The 21,040-nt window shown below is 40.1% G+C and overlaps 2 protein-coding genes across 2 annotated transcripts in view; one reads left to right on the top strand and one right to left on the bottom strand.

The window, feature by feature from the left end:
• Positions 1–10,303: 10,303 nt before the first annotated feature.
• On the bottom strand, positions 10,304–14,760 carry cmpk2 (cytidine monophosphate (UMP-CMP) kinase 2, mitochondrial). Its single transcript, XM_024274227.2, has 5 exons — positions 14,087–14,760; positions 13,358–13,472; positions 12,963–13,164; positions 12,596–12,829; positions 10,304–10,900 (listed from the first exon to the last, which is right to left on the bottom strand). The coding sequence occupies exons 1-5, from the start codon at positions 14,669–14,671 to the stop codon at positions 10,780–10,782; spliced, it is 1,257 nt and encodes a 418-aa protein (XP_024129995.1). The 5' UTR covers positions 14,672–14,760; the 3' UTR covers positions 10,304–10,779.
• Positions 14,761–15,478: 718 nt separating this feature from the next.
• The window catches only part of rsad2 (radical S-adenosyl methionine domain containing 2), an 8,001-nt gene continuing 2,439 nt past the window's right edge, over positions 15,479–21,040 (top strand). Inside the window, exons 1-4 of the mRNA XM_024274239.2 lie at positions 15,479–16,194; positions 16,266–16,427; positions 17,723–17,952; positions 18,480–18,629. Of these exons, the coding sequence (XP_024130007.1) occupies positions 15,876–16,194; positions 16,266–16,427; positions 17,723–17,952; positions 18,480–18,629 (861 nt within the window). The 5' untranslated portion in view covers positions 15,479–15,875. The remainder of the gene's footprint in view (positions 16,195–16,265; positions 16,428–17,722; positions 17,953–18,479; positions 18,630–21,040) is intronic.

The raw sequence follows: 21,040 nt of genomic DNA on the forward strand, positions 1-21,040 counted from the left end.
GCTTCTTGTCAAATAGTCTTTGGAGCTCCAGTTGAGACATCTTATTATTAGGTTTCAAGGTGATCCTTCTCTTTTTGTTACCTTTAGTAACTTGTAACTATAACTGAATTACAGTTTCAGGAGATATCTAAATATGTATTATTTTATTTTAATCTGTTTTTGTGATGTAATTTGTGCAGCTACCCATCCATGTATCCATCTTGTAAACCTGCTGAATATCTTTCAGAGTCATGGGGTTGCTGGGGCCTATCCCAGCTGTTGTAGGGTAAAGGCGGCGTACACCCTGAAAAGGTCGCCAAGTTTATCGCAGGGCAATTTACATTCATTATTTCAATAATTATTTATTTTTTATGTTTATGTTTTATACTATAAATTTATTTGCGTTTTAGACATTTTTGTATTTTTCATCCATCTTCAGAACACACTGAATACCTGTCAGAGGTGGAGAATTTTCTAGCTACTGTAGAGTGAGGTGGGGTCCAGCCTGGACTTGGCACCAGTCGGTCATGAGGGGAATTTCTGCAATTAAGATTGTGATAATGATTATATTTTAAATTTGAATACTTAATATAATAAATGTAGTGGCCTTTTGGAACTCTTTTTTTGTCTATTTTTGATTGCTTTAGTGGAACAAAGTTGACTTTTCATCCTTTTATTGAAATACAGAACTATGAGGACATACTACAGAAAGTGCTTTCTAAACAAAACTAGTTTGGATTGCTTTAGAAAGGCGTGCTTTTTTAAAATATTGGTGCTGATGGACTACTGTGATAAACACGTAAAAAACATATTTTTAAAATACGATGGAGAGACTAGCTTTGTTTCTATTACACATATGTGCAAAACTTTATCAAAATTCTAGAAATGTTGAAAAAAAACACAATTTTGCAATTAGACTGTTTCCTTTGAATCCTAATTATACGTATAAACACAAACCAACTCACACAATAATTCATTCAAAAAACATGGGGCCATTTTTCACGAGATGTACACCCCCATGTTGTAGCCAGACAACGTTAGTAAGAACTGATTGGTCTGAATAATTGTTTCTCGCCAATCAGGAGTGAGCTTGTTGGAAGTCCACACCCAGTAACATGAATGGAGATGGACAAAACAATGCTCAAACGAAGTCAATTCAGTCACCATTTTCCCGATGTACGGACATCGCCCGATTTTTAAGTGATTGGTCTGAGAATCTGTCAAACGCTTCGAATGTTGGACTTGGAGCCACCTGCTTTAATCGAGGCATCTAATTGGCTAAGTTATAACTTGAAGAACTCACATCGGATTAGCAAGAACATCGGTAGCAGAGTAAGATGGTCTGAAAAAAACTGCTTCTTTCTCAATAGAAGTCTATGGGATTTTGAATTCTTGGAGACGGCGGGTTCTTCCTATTGGAACCATATGGGGGAGGAGTTACTCAGACTAGTTCTTATACAGTTAATGGATGTAGCTCGAGTTAAACTTCAACCTGCTCCTTTTCAAACACCTTTATTGGGAGTTGCACATTTATACATTTTTTGTCAGAGGGTAGGGACTTCCAGAGTTGCTGAATACTCTATTTTCTATGAATAACTATTTTAACCATTTCTAATAATGTACGCTCTCCTTATTTAATCATTAAAAAGTCTGATCTGGAACAAAAATCTTTGAAAAGTCAGTTACACCACTAGAAAACTCAGCTAAGAAGCGACTTTCGGGAAAATCGGGGAGGCAAATCCTTTCCCATCAGCCACTTTTTCAGAGTCCCCATAGTAGAGACCGAACGCTGTTGATTATGGAGACGAGCAACTATAAACTCAATGTTTTCCAAGGTGCAGTGAGGAGACTGTAAAGCAGGCGCAACACAGGAGAACCAAAGAGAGCAAACTCAAATTGGCGTAGAGGGATTCCGGTGGCTTAGTGAGGATAAGGAACCGGCTTCTAGTGGTGTGTTTCTCTCATATCCTCGTCTCTGTACCTCTCTGCGCCTATCGCTGCGCATTTTCACGCCCCAAAAGCCTTATTTACTATCCTTTAGTTCCCCGTGACAATAGCAGAGGGAAACAAAAGTTGATACACGATTCTTGGTCATACGGTTTGGTCGCACCCAATCACTCTACGCAAATGTTCAACACGCGGACTTAGCATTTGAAGTAAATTGATATCCTGCACGGCGCGGCGCCCCACTGAAGTTGGGCAAACATTTGCTCTGCTTAATGATTCATGTTCCCCAGAATTTCTTTGTCGTTCTTCTCCTCGTTCCACGGCGCATCTGCCTTTTGCTCATCAAAGACCGGCGGCTCCCCAGACGCCGCCACCAGAATCCCGGATCAAGTTGCTCCACTTTTATTTATGTGTCACTCCGTGTGTTTTTAAATACTTTTTTTTCCTCCTCACCGATGAGAGCTTAGTCTGTTTTGACCCAGCCATTATTTCTGCGGTAAAGACCACAAAAACAGACCCTCCGCCGTCTCCGGAGAGACGGAATCAAAGGCGGGAGGCAGAGGAGGAAGGAGCGAGGGAGTCACTTTAGGTATTTTCAGAGTCAGTCATCCAGTTGGCTGTCAGCCGCTCAGCCTCTCAACTGTCTGTTGATGCCTGATGTCGTAGGAGACATGCCTGAGCATTAGTGGAAGTGAAACAAAAATAAACCGTTTTCAAGTATAGAAAGAGACGCGTATACACAGCTGTGCAGAACTTGGTTGGCGTCGCCTTTGATTTATTTCTCTGGAGGGAAGAAGGACTGTATTTGTGTGTTTGAAGGGAAGAGGGGAGGGTGGGATAAAAATGCGGCACGCACGGAATACGTTTGCCACAGGAAATCAATTTATGTGAAAGGGCAGCCAGGCTAAGAATAGGAACGTATGTTGCAATTAATTGCCCAGATTTGGTAGGAAAGCGCGACAAAAGACTCCAGAGACTCCGAAGTTTGCTCTGTTGTTTTGTTACTGTAACATTCGTCTGGTCTAGTTGTTATTGTAGCTTTTTTTGGAACATTTTTGTACCGTCAAATCTCAATCAATTCCTGTTTGGCGACTCATCAACGCCACTGCCTGCTGTCTCCTTTGGCAGGACGAAATGATTTATCGCGACTTCTCAGCAAAAGCAGATAGACAATAACGGTTTTGTCACACTCCAGCGGGTTCTAACTGGGTTTTTTCAGGGGGGTTCGAGTAGAGGGGGGGTTGTAGGGGCCTTACGGGGGTTGATGTGCTGTTTTTAATGAGATCTCACAGCAGTGTTTAAATATTTAACCGTTCCTGGTGAACCTTCCCCGGCAGCCGCCAGGCAAACCTGGTGAGGTTTCATGCAATCATCACAGACAATGCAGAAGCTATTCCCTGAAAACATCAGAAAAAAAAGAAAATGAGCCCCTATACCTGAATATATAATGGCATTATGAATACACAGCCTGCTGTTCCTAATACCTGCACCAGAAATGCCTGTGCCCTCACAAATAAGCATTCAGACACCATGACAAACGTGTGAGCGCTGTGATGAAAAGCTGCTGAATTATACATCTGTTTTTTAATGGGATATTTTCAAAACTTTCCTTCCCCCGCAACAATTCCTCCATCTCTGCCTTTTTTTTTTGGTGCTTTTTCTTCCTCGTTTTGAGTCTGCAAGTTTTTTTTTTTTTTTTGAGAAGCATTTCAGCAGCGATCAGTTCAACTCCCACTCCCTTCATGTTTTTACATCCCACCACCCATCGCTCACACAGAGCGGAGCTGGGGTGTCTGCCACCACCTGCAGTGTTCAGAAAGAGCTCAGTGATGTGTGCGGAAGAGGAGAAGCTGCAACACCGGCCTCTTTTTCTTTTTTTTTTACATTCCAAGCTGGACGAATTTTGTTAGCTTTCATTTATTTTTTTATTTATTTTTGTTTCCTGTCCTGATGCAACTGTACAGTGGAGTATTAGGGCCACCAAAAAAAAAAAAAACAACTAATATTACCAGATTTAAAGTCAGGTATTTATGATTGTAAATCTTGTAAATTAAAGGATACAAATATAACCAATATAGATGGAGTTTAGCCTGAATTACAGAAGGGGTTTATACAAATATGCATCATAACCCCCTATTGTAACAGTAAAATATGTCCAACACAAGAGGTATTCAACTCTTATTTGTCTACTTGACTGTTAGACAGAACAAGTTAAAAGTAAAAGAAAAAGAAAAAAAAGCTTTTAAAATTTACAGTTTTTTTCTCGTCAATTTAAAGTTGAAGTGAGCATACAAACCAGCAAGTTTACGTTAAGTGGATCAGCAGACGGACTAAACTTAATTTGATCAAAGCGTCTTGGATTTGAACAGGTAATCTAAATCTTTTTGATAGCGTTACACATGTTTAGGAGCTCCTTTGTTTGATTTATGGTTTATTAGAGTTTTATTCATTGATGGGGGGCTAGCCAGACCACTGAAGTCCGCCTTGATGAAGACTTCCATATCCTTGTAGCTGATCACTTCCAATCATTTCTTCCACCACACAGTCTGTGTGATGCTTCTGACTGAAGAGACACTGTTTCTGGCATTTTTAATGCTCTTATGCTAACGTTCACACTATTTTCATTATTCTTTGTTGTTTTGTGTCAAAACAGGGCATTTTATTTGGAGGAGGGGTCGAATGTAACACTTTTTATTCCCTTTTGCTGTTCCTCGTGCACATGACAGTTATATGACGTAAGGTGACAAACGGGCATCTGAGTATGTGGATGAAAAGGGCAGAATAAAGTGGCAGTAATGCAAACGTGTGACTCTGAGTTCCTTCTTTTAAATATGACACTCAGTATTATATTATATGAGTCGCTAAAAGGTTCAGAATTTATTTGTTTTTTTTAAACCTAAACAGGTATAAAGGTTCACAAAATGCTCCATGTCTTCCGATAAACAGACTACTTTGGTGTTTCTCTTGCAAATTTATGACTTTTTTTCTTATAAATTTATGATTTTTTTTTCTCGTAAATGTACATGTTTTAAAGTCCTAGGTTTATATCTTTTAAATAAAAATGAAAAACTGACAAAAGAATGACAAATTTAGCTCATGACTTTTAAAGTCATAAATATGACTTTATTCTTGTAATTTACAAGTTTTTCTTGCAAATTTACGACTTTAAAATTGTAATCTTTTTGCTTGTAAAATATCCCAAATACTATTTATCCTTTATATTTATATGTAGGATATATATATATATATATATATATATATATATATATATATATATATATATATCCTACATATAAATACATAGGATATATATATCCTATATATCCTAATATCGATAATTTAGTGCAAAAAAACATACTTTTGATTACAGTGCTCCCCCACGTATTTGCGTTTCCCAATACGCGGTTTCACGAATTCGCTGATTTTTTTTTCAGTCACGTGACACTTCCACTTTGTCACCAAAACTTAAGACAACTTAAGACGCTTGTAGGGAGGAGGTGCTGTGGTGCTGAGGTATATATCTCCGCACAGTGGAGTGCCGCGGAGCTGTTCTGGCATCAGCTGACTCAGAAGCGACTAAAGAAGATAATCGCGGAGGACAATTATCATCTGAACCGTGAGTTTGGTATTTGATGAAGGAGGAAAAAGACGTTCCTGGTTTTAAGGCACAGAGAGTCAGAGTGACACCCTACATCTGCTTCATAAATTGTGCTTTTGTTCTAAATTAAAAACAAACTAAAAAAAAAACTCTTTATGTTGAGCAATACTTCAATGTTCTTTAATAAATATTTACAAAGCATGATCACAAGTGTTTTTGATGAGTATGGATTGGTAATGGACATTCTTGGGACGCGGGGGATGGGGGGGTTAGACTGGGAGGGGGGAGGGGTGGTTGTCCATATTAGCGGATGTCTCCGGTCCCTAAGCCCCGCGAATAAGATTACTATTTTCCTTTTTCTTTTTATCCCAAGCTTTTTAATCTGTTTCATTTTTACTCCGGAGCTACGACTTTTGCTAACACAAAAAAGCTTTTACATTTTTTTTATTTTTTTTTTTATGCCACTTGATGATGTGGGAGGATGGCAGGAGCGGTGCGCATGTGCACATGCCAGCTGGAGGAGTCTGAAGGGACCCGGGGCCCAAAGATGACAACACATCCCCAAAAAGTCCCGTCACTTTCACCACCTACTTTGTAGCACCCGTCTTTTCCTTTTTTAGCTTTCACATCTCCCCTCCCAACACAATCATAGGTAACCTATCGCTGCTTATATCGACTCCCACCTCCCCTCAAAAAAGAGAAACAAACCAATGATTGAAAGGAGGATTATTAGCCCCTCCTAACCTGCCCCCTTTTCGCTGTGTAAAATGTTGTTTATTTGACGAGGGATGTATATAGACATTGCTGAAGGGCCTTTAGAGTTTGGCAGGCGCTCGGTGCCAAATCATATGCATGACTCCTCTTGCCATGCCGCTTCATGTGCCTGCCAAGTGAGGTTCACGGAGGCTTTTGCCAGGGGACCCAGACTACTATTCCAAGCCCCCCACACACACTCATATGCATTTAAAAAAAAAAAACACCTTCCATGCTGGCCTCTCCTCACCCCCTACCCAACCCCAAACCTGTACCAACCCCACGCCCTCCCATCCAGCACACTCATTATTAATGATCTGAGGGACAGCTTCCATTTGATCTATTAGTTAGGACGGGACTGCTCTGCTGCCGCATCCCCGCTGGATCTTTAATTATTTCATGGAGGGCTTTCCTCCTTCGCCGCTGCTCCTTCTCTGTTGTGCAGATAAAATATTGAAGTTTAGGAGTGTAGCGCAAAGTGGCTTCATACAGGGGTGGGTGGGGGTTCGTTTGAGCGCCTCTTCTCTCGCACTGTTTATATGTGGACAAAGTGTCTGGGTTGACCTTCTTCTGCCCAGATGGGTTTCGCTTTATTTTTCCACTCGGCGCTGGCGGACTTTAAGCCGCAAATTTAAAGAAATTTAAAGCTGGGGCCCGCTTTTTTTTATTTATTAACTTTCGCCTCAGCCCACAGCTCCCCCTTTGACACAAACAGTGACTGTGTGAGCTGAAACTCACCGAGTATCCAATGAGTTGTAAAGTTCCCCAAAAACAAAATCCTTTTTGACAAATGCGAGGGGAATTATTCACCGCATGTGTAATGCACTGCGATTATGGGCCATTAATGTCATATTACGGCGGTGCTGAAAGACAGTAATGGCGCAATATCAACCGCTTGTGTTTGGTTGCCAAGAAAATCAGGACTTAACAACACTTGACAGGGAAGTGTGGCTGAAACCAGAGGCAAACACAACTTTGCACTGAAGTATGATATATGGCACGAGCCATAATCGCCTAATGGCACATTCACACAGTCGGCACGCTCTGACACCTCATCCAGAAGGAATCCATAAACATAATAACACCTTATTTCACTTTATGTTACCACGAGATGCAAGGATTTACATCCCCAACTGTCATGGAGTAGCAAGAACTGGCAGCGGTATTCGTCCAGGCACTTATGTGGGGGAGCAGAGCAATGACATTGATATACAGCGCTCCATTAATTGCCATATGAATAGGGTCTGCATTTGGTTGGTGCGCTGCTGATGCATCACAGTAAAAGAGATGGGTCACTCTGTCTTCTCCAGCCCCAAGCTTTGCCAGGCTCATAATTACTAAAACCCCCAATTAATCTTCCCATCACACAGGCCAAATATACACTTCCTACCGTATAAATGAGCTACGGCGTGTGCACTTAGCAAAATGTGCCTGTGTTTACAAAAGTCGTGTGGCCTTTTATGTGCTAGGCCATAAAGTAGAAGCGGCGAGGCCCAATCTTTAGTGGTTGCTATTGTGAAGGCAGCCGTTGTGGATAAGATACTTTCAGGAATTAGGTTTTCTCTTTATTCAGAAGGAATGTTTGGTCCACACAGTTTGGCTTTCTCAATAGAAAGCTTGATATGCACCAAGGTTAAAGGTCACATGATTTCCAGTGAGGTCAAAGCAGACACATTTTGGTCTACCTACAAGACTACAGTTTTGAGATATATCCAAATTTACACACTACTCACTAATTAGTGCACTATATAGGACATTCACCAATCTACAATTCCAACAATCCAATTTCCCTGAAAATTTCCCATAAGTCTCTGCATCTATGCTCACTAAATTGTCAAATATGGACCACAATCATTGGGTTGGACAAATTTGTCATTTTGAAAAATGTATGTACTATATTTGTTTGCACATGGTCTATTTTTGAACTTCCGTCATAGTCACCGAACACTTAGGCGCATTGAGCCAGACAAAAGAGTAAAGACATCTTTACTGTAACTCTAGGGCCATGTCAGAATTCCTTCACTATTCACTATTTAGTGCACTATATAACACATTCGCCATTTCGTAGTGCTGTCTGAATGTAAAATTCCAAAATCCAATGCCCTAGAAATTTCCCAGAATTTTCAGTAAAAAGCATTGTGCATTGATGCGCACCAATATGGACCACAATGCATTGCGGTTCAACATTAAAAAAAAATAAATAAATAAAAAGAAGTATATATTTAGATAAAGCATCTACGTTTTCATCATCAGTACAGAGTGGTTTCATAAATAGTTGTCGTAACATGCTAGTATTGATTAGATTTTCACTTTGTGAAATTGGCGACTTCATTACGCTTTTAAAAAAAAAAAAAAAAAAAAGTAGTGAGCACGGTGTCTGAATTGCTTTTAAAATCCAGGGCACTAAATAGTCTTGCACTATGTAGTTTTTAAGTAGTTAGGGATTAGGGTGGAAATTTAGACATTGCCTAGAACTTCGACATGCAACACGTTAGCCACATGAGCATAATCACAAAAAAGGATGCCTTACAGTCCAAAAAGTAAGGGGACTTTATCTTTTGTAAATTTTCCAAGTTTTTGTCAGTAGAACACAGTAGTTTCCGAACTACATTTAAGATGATGGGAACTCGATAGTCCTGAACTAAATAGTCTTTTAGGGGTTAGAGAGCAGTTCCCAAATTTAGACATCCTCTGTTTTGACCATAGACATCCATAAACAGTACCCATCATCTTTGATGTTAACTAAGAGAAAGAGTTTAAAGTTTCCGAAAAAAGTCTAAACAGCTAATATAACACCCTCACATCTAGAAAAAGAGATTTTTTTTAATATAAAGTTTGATATAAAAGTTTTTTTTTTTTTTTAAAGATGTGGATAATGGAGAATAACTTCCTCCTGAAACCAGTCCCTAGTGGTCATTTGAGGTACTGCATCATTTCTGATTATCATTATTATAATAATAATAATGGATTGGATTTATCTGCCCTTTTCCAGACGCTCAAAGCGCTTACATTGTGTATCCATTATTCATTCACACATCATTCGTACTTGGTGATGGTAAGCTACTGTTGTAGCCACAGCTGCCCTGGGGCAGGCTGACAGAGGCGTGGCTGCCAGTACGCGCCTACGGCCCCTCTGACCATCACCGGAACATTCATACGCATTCAAACACCAGTGGAGCCACACTGGAGGCAAGTAGGGTTAAGTGTCTTGCCCAGGGACACAACGACACTTGGCTGGCGGGAGCCGGAATCGAACCGCCTATCCTTTCTATCATTGCCCGACCCGCTCTACCACCTGAACCTTCTTTGTAAGGTTCAAATTTGGGAACCAAAAATGGTGTTGTGGAGAAGCAAAAAGTTAAGTAAAACCAAAAACAGCATTAATAATACGATTTTTAAGCATTTAGATTAGAACAAGAAACGCTAAAATCCAAAAAACAAAAAATCTGGAAAAAGTTATTAAAGAGTAAAGAGTGTTGAGAGTAAACCTTGTGTAATTTGTCGATTCCTTTGACTTTATACTAAAAATACCTTATTGGTCACCTTTATTTATCTACTTTGGTGGAATAACCACCACTAAACATGGATTTGAAGTGTTTGCTAGCGGTTAGGCCCACTCAGATGTAAAAGTCCACCAAGCAAAAGTTGTAAATGTTTTTTTTTTAATGTATCGCCGACCCAACCAAACAGTCTGCTGGACCATTCCAATCCCAACTAAGCCTCATAGTCGTTTTTGATTGCTCACTTACTATGGATGATGCAGTAAGCCTTCAAAGGTGGCTTTGAAGGCTTACTGCATCATCGCATCACCTTCGGGTTTTTCATCATCTCACCAATCAGACAGGAAAGTTGTAACTTTGGGGGGAATTGTACAACAATCTTGATCTTTTAACATGGACTAATGATGAAATTGGTCAAGTTTGAAAGAAAACAGGCAGAATGTTACTGACTATAAAGTGTATGCTGCTGTAAATACTATTGGAGATTACTGTAAATGTTAGTTGCTTTGATGATAAATGCAAAATATTTGGATCCTGGAACAGAATTTTTCCTTTATTTTTATGTTAATACAATTTCACTGAACAGAGAATTTTTTTTGTCTGAAAAAAGTTGGGAATCTTTATTTTTTTTACAAAATGAACATAAAGACAATCAGAATGTAATTCACTTGAGCTTGTAGAATCTTTTTTGATGCAACATTTTGTTTTAGGGCTACATTGTGATATTTGTAGCTCATAAACAACAGTGTGTACAAGTGTGGTCATCAATATATCAGTGCGTGTTTGTGCGTCTGTGTGTGTGTGTACATATTAATATGTATTTGTGTCAGCATGCAGTTCTGGCTCCTGGCCACTCAACCTTTGCTCATTGTGAACACAGTCTGTTCTCCACACTCAGATCTGGCCACCTGCTCTCCTACTGTCACATTAGCAACACCTTACTGGCACCCAGAGGTCAAAGCGGGTACTGCATCCAGTGGAGGACAGTAAAAAAAAAAACTCTCATAAGTGGCAGTTGCTTCTAATTAAGAGCAGGGTTTGTTGGAGCACTTTATCCGCCGAGGGGCTAGCATCCACGGTGACACACGGCGGACCACTGATCCTCCGATAAGCCTCCTCTACTCTGCAGACAGACAAAGCAGCCAACAAGTGAGCAAAAAAAAAAAAAAACCTTGAAGTGCTTAAATACCACAGATGGACTAATCTAAAGTTAGTTTCAGACAATAATGAGGAATTAGGAGGATGATTGACAGTTCTGGATCTCTCCCTCTTCTGGGAGCAGCCGCCGACTGTCTGTTGTTTTAATTCTGCGAACCCCCAACATCTGGCTGTCCCGTGTGGACTGTCCATTACGTCGGCACTGAAGATGAATGAAAGTAACCATCGACCTGTCTAAGTAGCGACTAACTGGGCGAGCGGCGGCTGTGAGTTCTGACCGGCTTAATGGAGCCCAGCAGCTCAGCAACTAATCACCTGCTATTTCTCATCAGCCGCTGCCCCCCCTCCCTTCCCGGGACAGTAATTGATTGTTAAGTGTTTGACACATCTTACTGTGACTGAGGAGACCAGACGTGGTACGATTACTACAAGAAATGTTCAAATCAAGAGTGAGATGTTTGGGTTTTTTTTATTGTAAATTGTAAATTTGGAGTGTGAGACCTCAAAACTATTGTATCTCTGCCATATTTGGCCTTTTACATTTTTATTTACAATATTTTTTACTTCTTTTTAAAACAGAAAATATAAACCTCCTAAATAATTGTAATTATATAACATTTTTGATAAGACGTTCTGACTTAAAGACCCATTCTGATGAAAATATTTGTGGTTTTTTTTGCATTTTTCTCACAATATACAAAGTTAATTAAGCTCCAAATTAATTTCTGAGGATTTAATTAATTAAATTGTAAATCAGGAGCAAATGTGAAAGTTCAGTTTGAGAAAAGGTTATTTGTGATACAGAAAATCCATTTAAGTGGACCACATCTCCCTGCTCCAGCTCCTAGCAACAGAGAGGGGAAGTGGGAAGTTGAATTTTTAATGAAGCACTGCCGCTCTGCAGAAACTATGTCCCAGGAAAACGACATAAACATAATTAAAAGACCATTGGGAACACTTTTACAACAGATTAAAAAATGATTCAAGTGGGTTTTTAAACCAGGTTTTAGATGAACAATTATTTGTAGACATGTATAATTAATTATTATATATTTGTAAAAAAAAAAAAAACACACTTTAAAGCTTTAAAAATGATTTTGTTTTTTATTACTGCATATTTTGAGTCAGAAAATTATTTTCGCGTCTCCAAGATTCGTATAAATGATGCTGGGTTATCACTTTTCTTATGAGCTTTTTGAACTTAGACTGTACTTTCTTTCTCTGCTTCAAACGCACCTACGACTGGAGAGGTACGGAGAAGCCGTAAAGGTGAGGGACAAATTCGGATTCGGTCTTAGTTAGACTTTTCCTGTCTTGTTCAGCTTTATTAGTCAATTTTGAAAGAGAAATTCTGATGATCAGCATAAAGAATTTGGCAGTTTTAGCTTTTAAGACAATATTTGAAAATGAATTAGCATGTTTTTGTGCTTTCAATTAATTTGAAAGTTTAATTAATATTTTTTGTTGTTTAATGTGCTTTAAAAAAAAGATTTCCACATCTTTTATTGATAGTTTTACCTTCCTTTAGTCAATAATATAGATTCAACGGAAAAACATCTTTCTATATATGTAATTTCTGGAATTTACAGTTTTTTCTTTATTTTATAATTACAGATATTAAGTCTTAAACGCTTATTAAAATCAAATCTCTAAATCTCACCTCAGTCTGAAAAGCTGGTTGCGGTCCAGCTGTTGCTCTTCATCAGTCTTCTCCAGACCTCTGTCCTTCAGCCTCCTCTTCCTCTCCTCAGCATCCAGGGTGAGGAGGAGGACGAAGCTGGGCTGCAGCAGATCACTGGGCCAACTGTAAACCTCTGAACCTCTCTGAGGAAGGTTGGAAACCGGACCACTTGTTGCCGTGGCGATGGCATAGGCCGCCGTGCTGTGCCAAAATCTGCAAACACGAGTAATGGATCATAGATTGGAGCAGAATGATGACAGAGTCGACGTTAAATATTCACACAACTTTAAAAGAAAAGGGAAAAAGCGTCACTCCCCCCCCCCAACAACGTCTCAGCTGTCTCTACCTGTCAACGATGACAGGTGTCTTCATGCCTTCTTGGGCTATCTGCTGTGCCGTGATGTAGTTCCCCAGAGCGTAGAAGGCTCTACGGATGAGAGGCGGCTCCTGATCAAAGAGGGCTCTCCAAGGGGACAGGCACTCAGGAGGGGATCTCAGCAGTGCGGCCCCGAGAGAGTCCCTCAAAGACTCGGTCAACGTGGTCTTACCTGAGATGGAAGGCAGACAAAAACATCGAAATAGTTTGCTGTTTATGAAAAAGAATAAATAATGATGAAATTTCCAATGAGGAGAGAACTGCAATTAACTGTTTCCATGGCGACAAGTAGTGTTAATATCAGATTTTTAGCCATCAGCTGACATCTATACATCAATAAACGGTTATGAAGTAACAGAATTTACCCGTGGCGTCCAGTCCCTCGATGACAATAACAGGAAAGTTTGGCTTTCGGCAAACTTCCGGTGAGCCAGGAAGCATCTCCAGAACAGACGCTGCCTCTGGGATGATGCCGCCGCACTACAGAACACAGAAGACTGTATTTATAACACTGCAAAACAACTGTCATTTGACAAAAAATCTGTATTTGAATTGAAAACATATTAAAGTCTCATTATAATCATCTTTTAATCTATTTTAAAATCATTCCCAGCAGTTTTTTAATGATGATTTTTCCATTTTTAGTAATTTTCAAAGACATAGTTTGTAGAGTGGCAGGAGTTCTTTAGAAATTCGCCTCTGAGTTGTGAGTGTCAACACGGAGCAACCCCACCCCCTTTCCCCTCCCCATTGCTAAAATCTGTTTATACATTCTCCCTCTAGCCTACAGCCCCACACGCCCCCTACCTAACATTATCAGAATGATCACAATACATCAATTTAAACCTTAAATAATTCTCAATATTTTACTCTCCATTATAATATATTTTGTCAAAATTATACAAGTTAGAAATAAGTAAACGATAACATCGGGTCATTAATAACAATAACATAAATGATCTGGAGGGCTGGATAGAATTACGATATAAATCTTTTAAATATATTTTCTTTTTGTGATTACTTGAAAAAAGCCACCTCAACTAAACTGGAACAAACTATTCCCGCCTCGACCACAAGAGGGCGCCAGAACCCACCTTTCTGAAAACGTCACGCGCCTCCTCAAAGCTGTAGAAGACGTCATTGTTTATCATGCTGAGTGCAGATGGGTGGGATTCAGGTTCATCTGAGGGCACCACAAAATAATCTGACACGGTCTCGTCCTCTGATGGAGACCACAGGCGCTGCGTCCAACGCTGCCCGCCTCCACCCGCAGCAGCGTAGGAACACACCAGCAGCGGCTCGCGCCGCCCCAAGTCCCGCAAAAGTCGCTCTATGTGAGCGGAGGATTCAGCGCTGCTTTTTAAAAAATACCCCCTGATGAAAGAGTCTCTAACGCGGGGCAAAAAGGACCCCATTCTGGTCAGATCGCACCCCGGGGGCAAATCTCTTGCCAGCTTGTCCCTCAGCTCCGGGTAAAACTTGGCTGCTTTAATTCTGTCCCCGCTGCAGACAAGCACCGAGTAGCACCTGTCCTCCTCCCGGAGCCGCCCGAACACCCGCGGCGCCCGCTCGCCTCGGTGGCGCTCCTGCAGGCGAAAGTACAGCGGCTTCTCGTCGACTTCCACCAGAAAAACCCGGGAGGACCACCGCGACAGGAGCGACTTTGCGTGTTTCGCCATGCTTCTAATCTGCAGACTCTCCTCCAGCAAAGTTTGAAGGCATTTAAGGGGATGTGTGAGCCATGCGAGCTCCCGTAGATGTCTGGAAAGTGAAACTTATGGCGCCAAAGAGGCGAAAAACGAAACTTAAAATTGCGCAGACGTCATCAACATGCTTTATTCTAGAGAAATGAAAGGCAACAAACACACTTATGCAATAAAATTAAAAAAGTTTTTATAAAATGTTAATTTTTAGGATAGTATGCTAATACTAATATGCTAATGCATGTACTTAAACAAATGACTATTCATTTGTGGAGCTATAAAGTGGATTTCTTTGTTCTATTTTAAGAAATAGTTCTAAGACTTCTCCCAAAAAAATATTTGCTCCCTTATTCATGTATTTTTGTAATAATATCAATTAATCAAAGTACCTAAATGTATTAAGTATTTCACAAAAATAATGTGGGTTAATACCAAATTTTACAGCTGGGTATGAAAAAGTAATAGATCCTTTTCATGTGACGTTACACAAACTAGCTAGTGTGGGAAGTGACTTCCAGTTTTCAGGTTTACAACTGTAAAGCTGACAGCTGAACACTGTTCAAGCAAGTTTACGTAAATAATAAAAGGTAACTTAACCAACTGTAACTAAAATTTGCACAATAGTTAGTAGTTTCGACATTTCTGACGTTTTTATTTTCCCAATAATACAGGCTAGTTGTCCCCTGATTACCACACTACCACCACCATGCTTAACTATAGGAATTTCGCTTTTGCATTGATATAGTTTATTTTGCAACATATCTTTGAAGCTATTTCTGTTCAATTAGTCTATAGAATGTTGTCTTAATTTGTCTTAATGGTAATCAAGATGTTTTCTGATCAATGGGAGGCCATTTTTCTTACATCAGCAAAGGTTTCTTATTGCTTTTCTCCCATCTCTTTTTAAATTGAATTCTGCACTGTAACCGGAGTTTCTGATTCCCAGCTGCTGAATCTGCTAGGCTGTAGAATCATTAACTTTTATGACACACTCTTATAACACGTCCGCATGCTCTTCGTGTTTCAGTCTTGCTGGTTTCATTTTCCTTGTTGGTAAACAGAAACTTAGGCGCTCAGCTGATCACTCCTCCCTCCCACCCTCCGTCCCTCTAGTCTATTTAAGACTGGCTCTGCTGAGCAAACTGCAGCTCACAGATAACAACTCACAACTTGTGACAGGATGATGCTCCCTTCACTGGCCGAGTCTCTGAAAGCGCTGCTGCAGCTATGCATCAGCACCATCCACTCGATACTTGCCGGCGTCTTTTCAAAAGTCTGTTTCTGGAACGGAGGGGCAAAGAGAGGGATAAACTCTTCGACTGCGAGCGAGGAACTGGACCAGAAGAGAGAGCAGTCTGCGCCCATTCCTACAAGCGTTAATTATCACTTCACTCGCAAGTGCAACTACAAATGTGGCTTTTGCTTCCACACTGCAAAAACCTCCTTCGTTCTGCCTCTCGAAGAAGCCAAGAGGGGACTCAAACTTCTGAAAGAGGATGGTAAGTTAGCTATTCTTTTGGTTTTACTCCTCTAAATATGGAAAACTGAATTTTCTTTTTTTCCCCCTTAGGGATGGAAAAAATCAACTTTTCAGGAGGAGAGCCCTTTCTACATGAGAGGGGTGAGTTCTTGGGGAAAATGGTCCAGTACTGCAAGGTGGACCTGCAGCTCCCCAGCGTCAGCATTGTCAGCAATGGAAGTATGATCAAGGAAAAGTGGTTCCAGAAATATGGTAAGAATTCATTGCATTCTCTTTAAACATTGATTGTCAGTTATTCATCAAGCATTCTAATTGTTTTGACAAAAATTAAAAATTTAAAAAGTCCTTTCCACACTTTTTCAAGTTTTTTTTATATATTTATTTTTGCTAGCTGCTTTCTCATTGGCTCACTGTTAAAAAAAAATTGGACCTATCGTCTTCTAAATGTACATACAAATGGGCAGCATTCAATTTGTACTCGGATGGCAGAATTTTTAAAAAGTAATTGTCTTTGGGAGAATTGACTAAACACATAGTCAGAGAAAATAAACTGCATCCACTGCAACCTGCTATTCTTTTGGAATAAAAAGCAGGATCTTCATAAGTCAAAACATTTTCACACTTTAGTGCATGTTTATCTTATGGAGTTGACACAAAACTGTTGCGACCCAATGCTAGCGCATGTACCTACAGTTGGAAGAGGCATGATGCGAAAATGTCAAATTTTGTGAATCTTACTCCAGGTTTTTTTTTCTCTCGTGTCTCCATTCCAATACTTGGTGTTTTATAATTCCGATTTAAAAAAAGAACAATTATTAATATCTCCTTCATGATCATTTTTTCATGTATTAAAAGGTATACTACCTGTGCTTCACTACCACTTATTGGTAATTGAAAGTGGTTGCTCGAACACAAGTTGCTGAGGCTTGACTGGTTCTAAACAGCACTACGGACATATGCAATGGAAATTATACATTTCCTCTTTTGTTTCATCCATGGCATTTAATGAGCGACATTTGTACACAGTTAGAAGCCAGAAGGTCTGTTTGTTTCTTGCAAGGGCATTCTATCATGATGTTAGAACATTTTGATTTTGTTAGAACATCTTGTCCATTTTTAGATATAAAACCTTATGTCAATATCTTAAGTTCCTGATTAGAGTTTGTTTGTATTATTGTATAAAAGGTGATGGCTCCACCTAACTTTATTCCATTGGATCTAATGAGTTTCCACCACACATATTTCTAATTTAACTGGTTCACCACAGAGACATTTAACCCTTGTCTTATCCTTTGTGCCCCCTTGTGGCCTACTTAGCCTATTACAGCCAAACAAATTCAGACGTCAGAGGTTCAGAATGTCTTCAGGAAGAAACCATTGCAAAGTCATAACTTAAAAGTCAAGCAAATTAGAATTTCAACTTTTATATGATTATTATTAAACAAGTATAGCAAACTGGATAGGCACGTTGGTGAAAAAGCAAAATAATTTCAGGTCTTTATCCTCAAATTGCCTTTGTCACAGACCTGTTTTCTTGTCTCCTATAGGTGACTACTTGGACATTCTAGCAATCTCTTGTGACAGTTTTAATGAAGAGACCAACCAGTTGATTGGGAGGACTCAAGGCAGGAAGAGCCACCTGGACAGCCTTTACAAAATCCGCAGTTGGTGCCAGCAGTACAAAGTGGCCTTCAAAATCAACTCGGTCATCAACACCTTCAACATCGACGAAGACATGACAGATCAAATCCAGCAGCTGGACCCTGTTCGCTGGAAGGTAAAGGAGAGGTTGAACTAAAGCCTCAATTCCACTGAGTGGTATTGTCTCGTCCAATATAATCCAGTTTAGGTGAGCGTTTCCACTCAAAGTTTGACCGTCACGGCGCATTCGAAGTGAAACTAACAACAACAACAATAGAGGTCATTCAACAGTTCGTGTTTTTCCACTTGGCTTATTGGTACTTTGTATATGCAAAGTATTTAATTTTGCATGAGAGAAGATTGCGGGCGGCGAAGAGGAATATAGCCGCTTTCTTGGTACTGGCTTTTGTCCTAATGACCCTCCGCCAATCAACAGGTTTTAACAGTAGCTCCTCACTAACCGGTGTGTTCCATTTTTCTATTGACCTACAACCAACGGGGATTCCAAAAATGGTATCGTTCATTCAGGTTGATTAGGTTAATTTTTTATAGAAACACTCAAAATTCCAGACTGGACCGGACTGTACCGCTAAGTGGAAACAAGGTTTTAGAGTACGTAAAGCTGTGAGCTGAACCCCGCTCTTCATGTGTGTTTGTGTGAAGGTGTTCCAGTGTCTGTTGATTGATGGAGAAAATGCAGGAGAAACGGCCTTAAGAGAGGCGGAGAAGTTTGTCATCAGCGACCAGCAGTTTCAGGAGTTTCTTGGCCGGCATAGCAGAGTCTCTTGCCTGGTTCCCGAGTCCAATGAGAAGGTAGGAAATTGAGAACTCTGGTAAATGTATTAAGAATACATTTGTGTCACATATTATTTAAATTATTCATAGCTGTTGTTCACCTTTAGAAACATCCTGTAGGGGTTCACCATAGCTGGTTTGGCAGTGGTTTTTGTACCAGATTCCCTTCCTGATACAATCCTGTATTTTATCCGGGCTGGGGGTTAGGCACAAGGAAACTCAGACTTGAGCCCCCTTTTGGCTACAATAGGGTGGCGGGTTTGCCAAGGGACAGTCTTGTTGGGCCAGTACTAAAGTGATTTAAAACGTACTTGGAAAACAGGAAATATTTTGTTAATTGATAACTTCACATCTGAGCCATTAGAAATTACATGTGGAGTCCCCCAAGGCTCCATCCTCGGACCACCTCTGTTTAATATCTACATCAGGGATAAACAACTTCGAGGGCCGCAGTGTCTGCATGATTTCCAGATCTCCAAGCCCTACTCATGGCCTGGCTCAGGTGTGTCCAACATATTAGAACATGTCAAAGCAGGGTATGTTGGAAAACATGCAGGAATGTGGCCCTCATGGCCTGGAATGGCCTATCCCTGATCTACATGCCCCCAGTACCATTACCCAGATTACAAAGAACAACAACATTAGTTACCCTAGCTTTGCAGACGACACACATTTATACTGTATATTACATTTACACCAGGAGGCCCTGTACAGGCTCTTGGTAAATGCATTGAGGACATTAATGACTGGATGTGCCACAACTTACTTCAGTTAAACAAAAACTAAACCGAGGTTATTGTCTTTGGGTCTGAAGAAAAAAAGTTTGATCTCACTACAGAGCTTCAATCTATTCATCTAAAAACTACCAACCAGGCCAGAAACTTAGGTGTAGTGATAGACACAAACCTACATTTTGATAATCACATTAAGGCAGGGGCTGCACGGTGGCGCAGTGGTTAGCGCTCTCGCCTCACAGCGAGAAGGCCCAGGTTCGAATCCCGGCTGGGACCTTTCTGTGTGGAGTTTGCATGTTCTCCCCGTGCATGCGTGGGTTTTCACCGGGGACTCCGGCTTCCTCCCACCGTCCAAAAACATGCTTCATAGGTTAATTGGTGACTCTAAATTGCCCCTAGGTATGAATGTGAGAGTGACTGGGTGTGTGATTGAGGCCCTGTGACAGACTGGCGACCTGTCCAGGGTGTACCCCGCCTTCGCCCTTCAGTAGCCGGGATAGGCTCCGGCACCCCCGCGACCCCGAAAGGGAAGAAGCGGACAAGAAGATGGATGGATGGACATTAAGGCAGTCAAAAAATCAGCCTATTAACTTCTAAAAAATATCTCAAGGATTAAAGATTTGATGTCTAAGCAGGACCTGGAGAAACTAGTTCATGCCTTCATCTTTAGTCGACTTAATTACAGCTGAAACACTTTAAATCCAGGTTAAAGACTTGCCTGTTTTCAGCTGCATTTGACTAGAATGTATTCAGAAGTTTACATCTGCGCTGCTACTCTATGCTTCTTTTAAATTAAAATCTTTTTACTTTCTTTTAATTTTATTTTAATGATCACACCTTTAATATTTCTCTTGACTGTTTCTTTCAATGCTTTATGTAAAGAACTTTGAATTATCTCTGTACAAATAAACCTACCTTGCCTAGGGACCCACACTACACTGGATTAAGCTGATCGCGCCCCCTGGAAAGCAAAATCTGGTTTCCTGCCAGCCAGGGCCAACTGAGCCATTAAGAATAATACCTCAAGACACTTTGATAATTAGTTTGCTCTTGGAAATATGCCAGGAAGAGGAAATGTTTGTGTTTATTATTTTCCGTAAGAAAGATGTTTACTGTAAAATATTAAGTCCGGTGATTCTTCCCTATTTAGTTCTACTTCCCATCTTGTCTATTTATGACGTTTTTCATTTGTGAAGCTGTCTTAACCTTGGAGAACCCAAGAAACATTTCCTTCTGGGTTTTAAAAGTTTAAAATGTTGTTGTTATTTGTTCAGTTTGGGTAGCAGGAATCAACAGCGGCCAAAACCAACCAAACAACCATCCAAAAAAAAAGCAATTCAACAAACAAGCAAGTTAACAAACATGCATCAAACAAATAAATATAGCATAAATAAATAAATAATAATAAATAAATAAAACAAAAACAAAATAGAATTTGACCTTGTGGGTTCTCCTAGGATTGAGAAAGTGACTAGAAATGTGACTAGAAAACCAACTAACCATTACAGGGCTTGTTCCATGAGTGAGTCACTTTCTAATTGACTCCAATGTAAAGCAGCCCGACTTTATAAACATAATAAAATCTTGTTAGATTCAATACCCATTGAATGGGAGTGGGGGTTCATTTTGATTGTAAAAAAAAAAGGGAAAAATTCTCCCAGAGTCAACATTTCCCACCAATCTTCCAGCGAACTG

Source organism: Oryzias melastigma, linkage group LG22, assembly GCF_002922805.2.
Source record: "Oryzias melastigma strain HK-1 linkage group LG22, ASM292280v2, whole genome shotgun sequence".
NCBI lineage: Eukaryota > Metazoa > Chordata > Actinopteri > Beloniformes > Adrianichthyidae > Oryzias > Oryzias melastigma.

Bases quoted from the DNA above. Each gene is read 5' to 3' on its own strand.
- cmpk2 (XM_024274227.2), bottom strand. From the start codon at position 14,671: ATGGCGAAACACGCAAAGTCGCTCCTGTCGCGGTGGTCCTCCCGGGTT. The intron at 13,473-14,086 runs GTGGGTTCTGGC...TGTGTTCTGTAG, and splicing joins CGCGTGACGTTTTCAGAAAG to TGCGGCGGCATCATCCCAGA. The intron at 12,830-12,962 runs GTAGAGACAGCT...TCGTGTTTGCAG, and splicing joins ACACCTGTCATCGTTGACAG to ATTTTGGCACAGCACGGCGG.